The sequence below is a fragment of the Oncorhynchus nerka genome, linkage group LG1 (assembly GCF_034236695.1).
Source record: "Oncorhynchus nerka isolate Pitt River linkage group LG1, Oner_Uvic_2.0, whole genome shotgun sequence".
Lineage (NCBI taxonomy): Eukaryota > Metazoa > Chordata > Actinopteri > Salmoniformes > Salmonidae > Oncorhynchus > Oncorhynchus nerka.
Genome location: NC_088396.1, coordinates 5,890,660 through 5,903,124, shown reverse-complemented (window position 1 = coordinate 5,903,124; position 12,465 = coordinate 5,890,660). Strand labels below are relative to the sequence as shown.

Genomic DNA, 12,465 nt, shown 5'->3' with positions numbered 1-12,465 from the left:
GGTCCAAGTCTGCTGGGTTCGTCATGGCCAGTTCAGAGTGGTGTGACAAGGTACAGAACAACAGGCAGGGCAGGTAGTAGAATGGTCAAAAAACAGAAAATCTAGAAAATAGGAACTAGAGACAGAAGGGAGCACAGGTGAAAACGTTGGTATGCTTGATGAAACAAAACTAACTGGCTACAGACAAACAGAGAACACAAGTATAAATATACTGGGGATAATGTGGAAGATGGGTGACACCTGGAGTGGGGTAGAGACAAGCACAAAGACAGGTGAAACAGATCAGGGTGTGGCATATTTATATGCTTTCTGTTTTTCACTGTTTGCAACAAAGAAATGTGCTTCTTGGGGGATCATAGAGTATTGTACTGTCCTGTACTGTGCTCTACTGCTCTCCTTTTTTCTTCTTTCCTTTGTTTTGAGTGCTAGCTAAAGACAATAGATCACAGTTACACTCAATCACAGTGTTGTGCTAATAACTCAGTGTTATAGGTTATTGTCTTTACATATAACATAAGTTATATTAAGCTAAATCATGATTCAGCAATCTGACTGATCATTCAATGTCTTATTATATTTTTCACTTACAGGAAATTGAGTTTTTAAGTGAAAGCTTTTAGTGTGGCTGGTCCATGTGAAGGGTGTTTAAAGTGGAACAGACAACATTTGAACTACTTTGCAGATATGAAACTAACAGACAATCATAATATCAGTCAAAAATATCAAATTCCCAGTTTATGGTTCAAAACAAACATTATAAGAGGTTTTAAATAGGTTCTATTTGACTCAAAATTCCATGACGTACAGTAAGGCATTGTTGGCAGAATATATGGATTCAGTTCATTGCATGATTAATATAATTAACCAATACATTTCTTGTAGTTATATTGCTATCATGTTGTAAATCACAGCTGGCCTGGCACATTGTTTGCTGCCTCCACCCATTCGGGATGCACGGTTTCAGTTTAAATGACTCAATATTTTGAACTTAAACAGATGACTAAGGCTGGAAATGTCAATACAATCAAACTAGCAAGGGCAATGATCACAAGTCAGTCATAACGTTGTTAATAGGTCAGTGCACATGTCAGACACAAGGCCCGCTGGGCCGCATAGGACACACAAGCGAATATAAATAAGTCAACAGTTAAGTCATCTACTTTATGAAATTACAACCTGATGTGCACACATTGGTGAATTAAACTGAAATTGCATTGCATTTGAGCAGTAGCCTAGGCTGGCTACTCAACTACAATACATTTTGAATGCACCATACATCAATGCTGCGTTCAACCGCACTGGTGATCCAGGCAGTGCTCCCCCCCCCCAAAAAAAATCTCTCTTTTGTTAATATAAATGTTAAAATGCTATATACAGCATCTTATGCGTTTGGACAATTCATGGACACTGCAGTAAATAAAACCTAATAAAAACATCTGTCTTGTCCAGGACCGGATTCTACACATGTCAGTGCGCCATAGCCAATCAGAGCTACAGTAGGTCTATATGCAAATGAGCCATTTGTCACATGGGCCATCATTCACTTTGAACTGGACTGTGTGATTACAGGCAGTAACAACAGCAGAACTTTAGATCATCAGAACACATTCACCAAAAGCAACCAAATACACCTGAATGGGTTTCTGCAAATATTTTAACACTACGGAAGTGCTCTTACATTGTGAATCTTCACAGTCCTATTGATCAAACAACCATGAAAAGGCAGGCTCTCTCTCTCAGTTGCATATGCACATCAGCAACAAAAAGATCAACAACTAATGCTATCCAGAGCGAGATGAGATCAAATATAATACGGGAACATTAGATTAACCCTCTAAACCTTTCTCAGCTATTTGGCCATCAACATTGCACTGATAAACAATGGAGAATAGTAGCCGGATGCTTTCCCACTCTATATTTCTATATAATCTTGACAAATGCCATTCCCAAACATTCGATGAATATATGAAAATGGGAAAATGGCCATGTCTAAGTGCTCGCTTGTCAGAAAATGTAAAAAAAAAATAAAAAAAGGTTTCATATTATTCCTGGGGGTGTATATGAACATATTTTAATAAGGTTTCATGTTGCTAAAACACTGTCAGTGTTTTAACAGCGGTTGTGTTCTATCCCTCTGCTGTCCCAGACTCACTGACCCCAGAGATGGAGAGTGACCGCAGCACTGGAAGAACAGATGCTGAGAGGGCAATACAAGGTACATGAACCTGATATCTCGCTCTCTCTCCTCTCTCTCTGAGCATTAGTGTTAACTCTGCCTGCTGTTGAAGTGTACAGCTTGCCATCTGGGCCACAGCACTGGGGGGGGGGGGGCGGAGACGACATTAATCACTTGTTTGTTTGTCTTGTGGGGTCTTGGATATGAAGTGGAGGGTGGTGATAACCTCTGAAGACTGCCTCCCAGTCTGTTTGTTTGTCTTGTGGGGTCTTGGATATGAAGTGGAGGGTGGTGATAACCTCTGAAGACTGCATCCCAGTCTGTTTGTTTGCCTTGTGGGGTCTTGGATATGAAGTGGAGAGTGGTGATAACCTCTGAAGACTGCCTCCCAGTCTGTTTGTTTGTCTTGTGGGGTCTTGGATATGAAGTGGAGGGTGGTGATAACCTCTGAAGACTGCATCCCAGTCTGTTTGTTTGCCTTGTGGGGTCTTGGATATGAAGTGGAGGGTGGTGATAACCTCTGAAGACTGCATCCCAGTCTGTTTGTTTGCCTTGTGGGGTCTTGGATATGAAGTGGAGGGTGGTGATAACCTCTGAAGACTGCATCCCAAATTACACTTATTTACTATGTAGTGTATGCCCCATCTATTGCACTGCTTTTGACCAGGGCAGAGAACAGTTTCCCATTTACAATGGTGCCCTGAGGACAAAAATTAAGCAACAACAAAAATATAAAACAATGCAAGAGAGCTATAAATACATGACATCAGGTTATTACAACAAGTTAGAATAATCAATTGAAACAGTTGCACACTTCAGTAAACTCAATCATTTGTTTTGTGAGGTATAACTGCGGTGCATTAAAACTAAAGGCAGATAGTGGAGACAAGTGGGACCTGAAGAGTTTTTACTATCTGCTTCTTGGTGTTCATTTCTAAAAAATATTTTTAAAAAGCCCACTTTAAATCTGAACTTTTTAACTAGCTCATCAGAATGTTTTTTAAACGTTAGATCTTTATCAATCCAAATTTTTATAGGCAGGAACCCGCTCGCGAGAGAACCCTCCAATGACTTAATGTGTAGCCCATCTGAGACATTTTTCAGTGAATTAGAGAACAACATATATTTAGTTTTGCCAGTATTAAGTACACGTTTTAAATCAATAAGTACTTTCTGTAATGTACCAAAATCAGATTGCAGCTCTAACATAGCTTGGTCAGTCGGTGCGATGGCTTACATAACCGTATCATCTGCATACAGATGAATATTACAGCATTTAATACATAGACCAATATTATTTATATAAATAGTAACGAGATAGTAACGAGAACATGTCCCAAAATCAACCCGTGTCACATGCATGTAGTTCCACATCTTTAATAACGTGAAACCTTCACACAAAAACAGGTAAACAGAAACTGAACGTGACGCAACCGTGACGCACACAAACACACACAGAAAATAAATAATTACGCACAAAAACAGGTGGGAAAAGGCTGCCTAAGTATGATTCCCAATCAGAGGCAACGATAGACAGCTGTCTCTGATTGGGAACCATACCCGGCCAACAAGGAAACAGACAAACTAGAATGCCCACCCAAATCACACCCTGACCGAACCAAATAGAGAAATAAAAAGTATCTCTAAGGTCAGGGCGTGACACCCTGTGGTACACCTTTTATAATATTGAGTAAACTAGACTTGACACAATCAGAAAACACAGGTTGTGTCCTGTTGGTCAAGTAGTTCTTAAACCATTTGCAAGACTCCCTATCCATTCCCATTTCAGACAGTTTTTTAATGAGTAGGGAATGGTCAACGGTGTCAAGTGCCTTAGAAAGGTCTATAGATAAGGCAGCATAGGATCTAGGCAATTTAACACATCATGTAAAACAAGCATAGTGGCTGAATCTGTGCTATGTCCAGATCTAAAACCAGAATGATGCATGTTTAGAATAGAGTGAGAAGTTAAAACCAGATTGATGCATGTTTAGAATAGAAGTGAGAAGTTAAAAACCAGATTGATGCATGTTTAGAATAGAGTGAGAAGTTAAAAACCAGATTGATGCATGTTTAGAATAGAGTGAGAAGTTAAAAACCAGATTGATGCATGTTTAGAATAGAGTGAGAAGTTAAAACCAGATTGATGCATGTTTAGAATAGAGTGAGAAGTTAAAACCAGATTGATGCATGTTTAGAATAGAGTGAGAAGTTAAAACCAGATTGATGCATGTTTAGAATAGAGTGAGAAGTTAAAAACCAGATTGATGCATGTTTAGAATAGAGTGAGAAGTTAAAACCAGATTGATGCATGTTTAGAATAGAGTGAGAAGTTAAAAACCAGATTGATGCATGTTTAGAATAGAGTGAGAAGTTAAAACCAGATTGGTGCATATTTAGAATAGAGTGAGAAGTTAAAACCTGATTGGTGCATATTTAGAATAGAGTGAGAAGTTAAAACCAGATTGGTGCATATTTAGAACAGAGTGAGAAGTTAAAACCAGATTGGTGCATATTTAGAATAGAGTGAGAAGTTAAAAAAGTCTCAGCTGGGAGTTGATCAGGGATTATAATACCTTGGTTGGGCAAAATAACTAGGAGATTGTAGGGAATATGGTGCAATTTGGGGTCACAACACCTCTCACTTCTTTATTAGTATCATTACGTCTTCCTCTAATAATCCCCAACAATATCTATCCCACCCTTCCTTCCCACCTCTTCCTAACATCACCACTTTATCACTGACAGAGGTCTCAATTTCCCCAGGAAAATAGGAAGATTACACAGTAAATCACTATGATACCAGGAACTAGACAAAAGCTGGCACAAACTGGGAACTATAAAAAGTTAGCCCAGAGAACGATCCCTTGGGATCATCACACAATGTCCTAAGGACTAATAAAATGTATGTCCTTGATAACGTCCTAAAAGCGTCCTGACATGGTCCTCAGTGACATCCTGGGAACTTACAGGGAACTAGACAAATGTCCCTCAGAGAAAGTTTCCTTGGGACCATCACACAATGTCCTAAGGACTAGTAAATGTATGTCCTAAAAAGGTCCAGACATTGGTCCTTAGTGATGTCCTGGTAACTTACAGGGAACTAGACAAGGTTTCTCAGAGAACGTTTCCTTGGTACCATCCCTCAACGTTCTTAGATCTTTTCAAGTACGTCAATAGTATAACTTCACGCCGAAACCCTTAAAGGACCTAATGGGAACGTTAGGACGTCCCGTTTGCTGGGAAGTCTTACTTTTTTTTTTTTACCATAAATGGTCGCCAATGGCAGTATTCTGACCTAATAAACCACACATTGTTTATTAAAGATATACATTTTTGATGTGTAGATGAGGCATCAAAATTACTCTTGAAATATTTGCAGAATTTGGAAGGGAAACGGTGTGGTTTATTAGGTCAGAAAGTTGCCTTTGACAGCCATTTATGGTAAAAAGTAAGATGGATGATTTTAATAGAATTTCACAGTTTTCTTACCACAGATGTTTTGCTACCATTGAAGCACAATGTTGCATTTTTTGCCACATTTCCAAAAATATTTTCTACAATCTTCAAATTTACAATATACATAATCAGAGCCTTATTAGCCTTTCTGAGGGGTAAATCAAATGTTTGGGTCTCACAGGGATAAAAATTATATTTTTGTCAAATAAGAAATAATAAGCGAACAAATTGAGAATTTGTACCGTAAGGAGGGAGGATTCTTGCTTAATGAAATGCCATTCAGTCAGTGGAGAGATGCGAAAATGGCGGCTGTCCCAAAAAAGGAAAACCAAATGTCAGAATTTGACTAAAAATATTCACTTTTGGATAGAGAATATTTATAGCCCCCCCATGTGATGCTAAATTAGAATATTTAGCAGCCTTAATTTGAAATTAGAAGAATTAAGATTGACATTGAAGAGCTCTTTATAGTTGAATTGTTAAATGGATTGTTAACTTTTCAAACTTCCTTATTATATTACAGTACAATTTTCTTTGTATGTGATCAAAGAAATAGTCATTGCCATGTACCAACTATTGCCATGGTAGATTGACAGTGTCATAGACAATAAACATACATGTTTTCTCTAATGTTACAACTTGGTAAAGTAGCAGATGCCTTTCTGACTGTAGCTATGAAGCATCATTTCTTCTGCTCACAATGCCAGTGATCAGGGCCTGAAAGAATAGACATAGGAGAAGGTTGAGTTAACATGGAACAATGTGTGCTTTTGTTCAATTAGAGAATCATTTGTCTGCCACCCATGTCTCCTCTGCTCTCCCCTCCTCTGCTCTCCCCTCCTCTGCTCTCCCCTCCTCTGCCAACAGCCTAGTAAACCGTAATTACCCTCAAATGGCAAAAAAATGATGTTGATAAATTACACAAGCAAAGAAAACGTGTGAAAAACACCCAAGCCTATCACACGCATAAAAGCCAAGAGAAATGTATGTTATATTTTCAACACACAGCTCAGGCTAGGGCGAGAGAGAGAGAGAAAACAAATTAACGAGAGCATAATTTTTAAGGTAACTAATTATTTCTATTTGTCTTTTGTCACACTTCTCTAATTCTGCGATATTAACACAGTCTGTGGTTATTAATTGCTTTTGCAGTGCTTTTGAATCGGTTCCAAGAGGCAGTTCTGGCCGTTGTAGCAGCTACCAGACAGCCATGCTACTGGGACTGCAGCTCTCGCCTGAATATCTTCCCCAGTATCTCTTCTCTGGTTCCAACCTGTTTGCCCTTCGATGTGTTGGGCAAGTTAACATGACCTTGCGCCGAGAGATAAAGTTCTTTGTTGCGAGATTAAACATCAAAACAGTGCATGTAAAATAAAAATTAAATGAATGAATGTCACTGAAGCAAAAAAAATGAAAAAAGCCCTGTAATTGTCTTCATAAAATATTTGCATGAGCTACATTTGCATAATGTAAACGTATTAATTAATCTTTCAAAAGGAATTTATGCTGAGAGAAGCTCAAAAAGCATTGTTTTATTCAGCATCTAATGAAATATTTATCCCCTTTAATGAACTTTTCATCTTGATTTCATTATACAAATGGCTAAAGTTTTTACATATTTTAATGAGTCTTTCATCAATATTTCTCACTCAAAAATGGAAATCAGTATGTTTCAACATTTGCACTAATATTGCAAACTGGAGGCGGTGTAAGTTGATTAAAACAGAACAAACATGCAAGCAGTTCCACCAATTTGTTTGCCCAAATTGAAAATGGTGTCTACAATTTCCAAGAGAACCTTATGTCAAAAATACATTTCTTTATTCTCTCCTGATCATTTTATTTTCCCTGAGCAATGTGATGTTTTGCACACTACTATGCCTGATGTGTTACTTCACAACTTATCAAAAGTGATAATCAGCCACGCTTTCACCTCCCCATACCATTCACACAATTCCCTATAAACAGCTGTGACAGTGAAGCCGATCAGACAGAAAGGCAGAGAAAGGTGGCATAGCATTTCATCCACCATGGATGTGTCTACTCTCCTCCCCATCCAACCCCCTCCAACCACCACCTTCCTCTCTTCCCTTTATTTTTAGCCCTTTGCATTTACACTGTAATGGCTTTTACACATAACTCTGCAGTGTTGCTTGAATAGAGGCGGCCAGAGTGCAATACCTTGGAGACCCACGGCAGGTTCGGATAATTAGCCCCTGTGTTTGTCTTTCCACTCCACCTCCCCACAACAAGCCTTTGTTCTTTTTCCACCCAGCTTTTCATACACATACATACAGCACACTGATGCATCGACGACAGAAGGCTAGGGATTTAGGTACACGGTGCAGTGATGGATGCTCTCCTATCATAAAGTGTTGTATCATTGGTTGTGAGATTTAGGATATTAGTGAGTGAGAACATGTACTCATCAAAATGTTTATAGAGGAAGGTTTCATCATACTATATTGCATTTTCCATATAGAATTGAGAGGCTCCTCTGATTCATATATGGCTCAAAATATTGCCATGGGTGCCATGGGCCTTAAGAGGCCAAAGGTTAAATGGTCCAATAGTGAGATTACAGAAGATCAATGAATGTGAGTCTCTTCAAAGCCTATAACAAATGTACCATTTTCTACTAGATGTCGCTCTATGTCTCGGACCTCACATTGTGTCATATCTGACTGCCAGGCAGCAACACATCGCTCTTCTCAAGCTGTCGCTGCTTTAAGTCTCTCGGTGTGCTTTTCTAAATGTAATTATTTAGGTTCACTGCCAGAGAGAAGAAAGGGCTGCTTAAGGCACAGTAATGCAGCGCAGAGGAAATACGGGGGTAATAAATGTCAAACATGCTCCTGAGCTGCGCCTAACAGATGCTTTTACCGGCCCCGCGTCAGAGGCAGCTCCGCTCGCTCAGGCGTACCACTCAGAGACGAGTGTTCTTTGAAAATGGACAAAGCTCGTTAGGTTGCAGGTGTCTAGAGATAGCATCAGAGAAGAATGGCTCTGCCTTTTTCAATAAACACTTTTTATTGAATATCCGAAACATACAATATACTTGCAGTGAAGCCACTCAACAACTACATCATACCAGCCATCCAACAGATTCCCATTCAGAGTGACACACAGAAGTGTCATGACGTTGGCCTGGGAGGTAGGTTTATGACTGTCATAAATACCGCTTCCCCCCTTTTTCTTCTCTCTACCCTACTGAGGTTACATTTGCAAAACCCTTGGTTAACATAGAGATTCTGGGAATATCAGAAGGTGGGGGGAAATGAACTGTATTCTGGCTATCCGATCAATTGAACATATGCGGTGGTACTTAATGGATATGATGTCAGTTCGGTTGTCATCTGAGACATTCTCATCAATGATAAGATGACATCAACTCTACAGTGGAAAGTCTACATATCAGAGTTATCGGATGCACATGGAATTGTTGTTCAATTTAATTGTTTGAATATGAAATTATTCGTGATGGGATGAAATGTGATTTTAGCTTCTAAAATGTGAGATTTGGGTTTTCATAAGATAGGGCTCTGCTCAATCAGTGGCCCGCCCATGTGAAGGGACATGGGCTGTAAAACTTTTCTTATTTTTTTAAATATATATTTTTATTTTATTTTACCCCTTTTTCTCCCCAATTTCGTGGTATCCAATTGTTTAGTAGCTACTATCTTGGCTCGTCGCTACAACTCCCGTACGGGCTCGGGAGAGACGAAGGTTGAAAGTCATGCGTCCTCCGATACACAACCCAACCAAGCCGCACTGCTTATTTAACACAGCGCCTTCCAACCCGGAAGCTAGGCGCACCAATGTGTTGGAGGAAACACTGTGCACCTGGCAACCTTGGTTAGCGCGCATTGCGCCCAGCCCGCCACAGGAGACGCTGGTGCGCGATGAGACAAGGATTTCCCTACCGGCCAAACCCTCCCTAACCCGGGCAACGCTAGGCCAATTGTGCGTCGCCCCACGGACCTCCCGGTCGCGGCCGGTTACGACAGAGCCTGGACGCGAACCTAGAGTCTCTGCTGGCACAGCTGGCGCTGCAGTACAGCCCCCTTAACCACTGCGCCAGCTATAAAACTTTTCAAACACGCACTCCTCTCCCTTTCTATATAAGCCCTTGATGACAATATAACCTCCCGTTCCGAGGATGTGAGGATGACGGTCCTATGTCAGAATGGTTCAGATAATAACTACAGAACCAAGCCAACATCAGCGTGAGCTTTGGTTGCGAATGGTATGAACTTTGAAATCTTATTCACTACAGAAGTGATACCTCCTAGCCGTTGAGTTAGCAACAGCAGATGCAACAAGGGTTAGGAAGGAACAGACAGAGTATCCTGTCTATCACCCATCAACGTTACTACAATGTATTCAATTGACAACCAGAGACATTCTTCAAAGGACTCGGTTGGGCAACACGGCCTTCCATCTACCACCAACCTACCGAAGACGTAAATATTCATTGCATTTTCCTTTTCCAAATGGGCGGTAATTTAGAATGCATAAGATACTGTAGCACAGTATCTTATGATAGCACAGCTTCGGCCAGTCTTCCCGCTCCTTCACACAAACCCAGCCCCTTTTCTTTCTGTAACAAGCTGTCATATCTGTTCCGCCCACTAGGGACGTTTTCCTTTATGACGTAATTTGTAATCAAGTTATGATTTAATTATGTGTATGTGTAATTCTGTGTGATTAGTTAGGTATTTAGTAAATAAATGATTAAACCCAATTTTGTATTGCTGATTCAAATTGTTAGCCAGGGTTCGTGCAGATAACCAAGAATTTACAACTTTCAGATGAGACTAAATTAAGATGACGATTAATATTGACTGCTATTGATGTAAAATTTAACTAGGTCTTTAAGATTCTTTCGTGGTACCCAACTCTAGTTAATTACATTTACATGATTAGCTCAATCAGGTAATATTAATTACGGAGAAATGATTTTAAAGAATAGCATGTCATTTCACTTAATCCGGCATAGCCAAAGACACGACGGAAGCATCCAGGGTCAATGCCCTGCACAAGGGCACGTTGACGGATCTCCCACAAGGCCAAAAAACGTGAACCTGAACCCTCCAAGATCCCCTACACAGTTCCCCAATAGCTGTCCCTCGACCCCCCCCGCAAGAAAAAAATACACAATTAAATCCAATTCCCCCCCCCCAAAAAATGCACCAACAACCAAGAGAATGAATTAAAGAGAAAAAAACTAGAAAAACAGAACCAAGAGAATGAACTAAAGAGAAAAAAGACAAGAAAAACAGAACCAAGAGAATGAACTAAAGAGAAAAAAGACAAGAAAAACAGAACCAAGAGAATGAACTAAAGAGAAAAAAGACAAGAAAAACAGAACCAAGAGAATGAACTAAAGAGAAAAAAGACAAGAAAAACAGAACCAAGAGAATGAACTAAAGAGAAAAAAGACAAGAAAAACAGAACCAAGAGAATGAACTAAAGAGAAAAAAGACAAGAAAAGTAGAACCAAGAGAATGAACTAAAGAGAAAAAAGACAAGAAAAACAGCAAACAACAATGCATTTTCTTTTTTAATAAACACAATTAAAATAAATGTAAAACAAAGGACATCAAGGACAACTAAAATTATAACAGCAATGCCAACTCTATATGTTTGTGTGCATGTCTGGCACTATTACATGTATGTGTGTGTTCTTTTATGTGTTTATTTGAATGAGAGTGTGTGTATATGCATGTGTACAAACACCTGCACGGCATCAGCCTCAGGCAAACTGGCATTAGTTGTAAAAACACTGCCCCTCAGTGTCACTCAAACATACTTTTTGTTATGTTTTATTTAGACTTTATTTTTACTTTTATCTTTGACCATCATTCTATCTCCCACACAGCAACTCCAATTCCACATCCCAACCCTCCGCTTCTCTCAGCCCATCCCTCCTATCTCTGCTGGCCACCCTCTTCGGGTTTTTACGCAACACATATGTTTCAATAAACACTCCTTCCATACAGGAAGTGTCATGTGTAAAACTCTTCATGAGTGCAATATTATTTTCAAACAAGTGTGTCAGGTGAGATGTCTTTAACACATCTGACGTGCAATTGTCAGGTAGACAGCGTAGGATAGGGGCAGTTCCTTGTACGATTTGTCAGGTAGAGAGCGTTGGATATGGGCAGTTCCTTGTACGATTTGTCAGGTAGACAGCGTAGGATATGGGCAGTTCCTTGTACGATTTGTCAGGTAGACAGCATTGAATATGGGCAGTTCCTTGTACGATTTGTCAGGTAGACAGCGTAGGATATGGGCAGTTCCTTGTACGATTTGTCAGGTAGACAGCGTAGGATATGGGCAGTTCCTTGTACGATTTGTCAGGTAGACAGCGTAGGATATGGGCAGTTCCTTGTACGATTTGTCAGGTAGACAGCGTAGGATATGGGCAGTTCCTTGTACGATTTGCCTTTTGTCTAAGATGAAATGTGTAGACAGTTGTATCGGCCTGGTTTTATTTCACTATTTCAATGCATGAGACAGACAAACACTGGCATAAGGAGTCTCTTCAACTGCTGCTGCTCGATTTCACAGTTTGATCCAACAGATGATGCAAATCATTCGTGCAACAATTATAGACTTGACTTTGTAGGATAAACAATATTAATATCTGTTGTTAAATCTACAGTTGTGAGTGATGATATGCTTGAGTAACTTAGAGCAAATAGGGACATTGGAAGAGTATTGGATAAAAGTAGGCCTATTCCATATGTATTGGAAGTTCTCAGATCAGATTTTTTTATGTTTTCAAGATTTTGTCAAATCAGAACACACCTCTTCAAACATCTCAT

General features: G+C 39.7%; 1 protein-coding gene across 3 annotated transcripts in view; it reads left to right on the top strand.

The window, feature by feature from the left end:
• Window positions 1-12,465, top strand: part of dachd (dachshund d) — a 328,728-nt gene that overhangs the window by 311,632 nt on the left and 4,631 nt on the right. For 2 of the 3 annotated variants that reach the window (XM_065026501.1, XM_065026482.1), the window contains exon 10: window positions 2,147-2,215. The exons of the other annotated variant lie outside the window; for it this stretch is intronic. In XM_065026501.1, coding sequence (XP_064882573.1) covers window positions 2,147-2,215 — 69 coding nt within the window. The remainder of the gene's footprint in view (window positions 1-2,146; window positions 2,216-12,465) is intronic. 3 annotated transcript variants of the gene reach the window in all.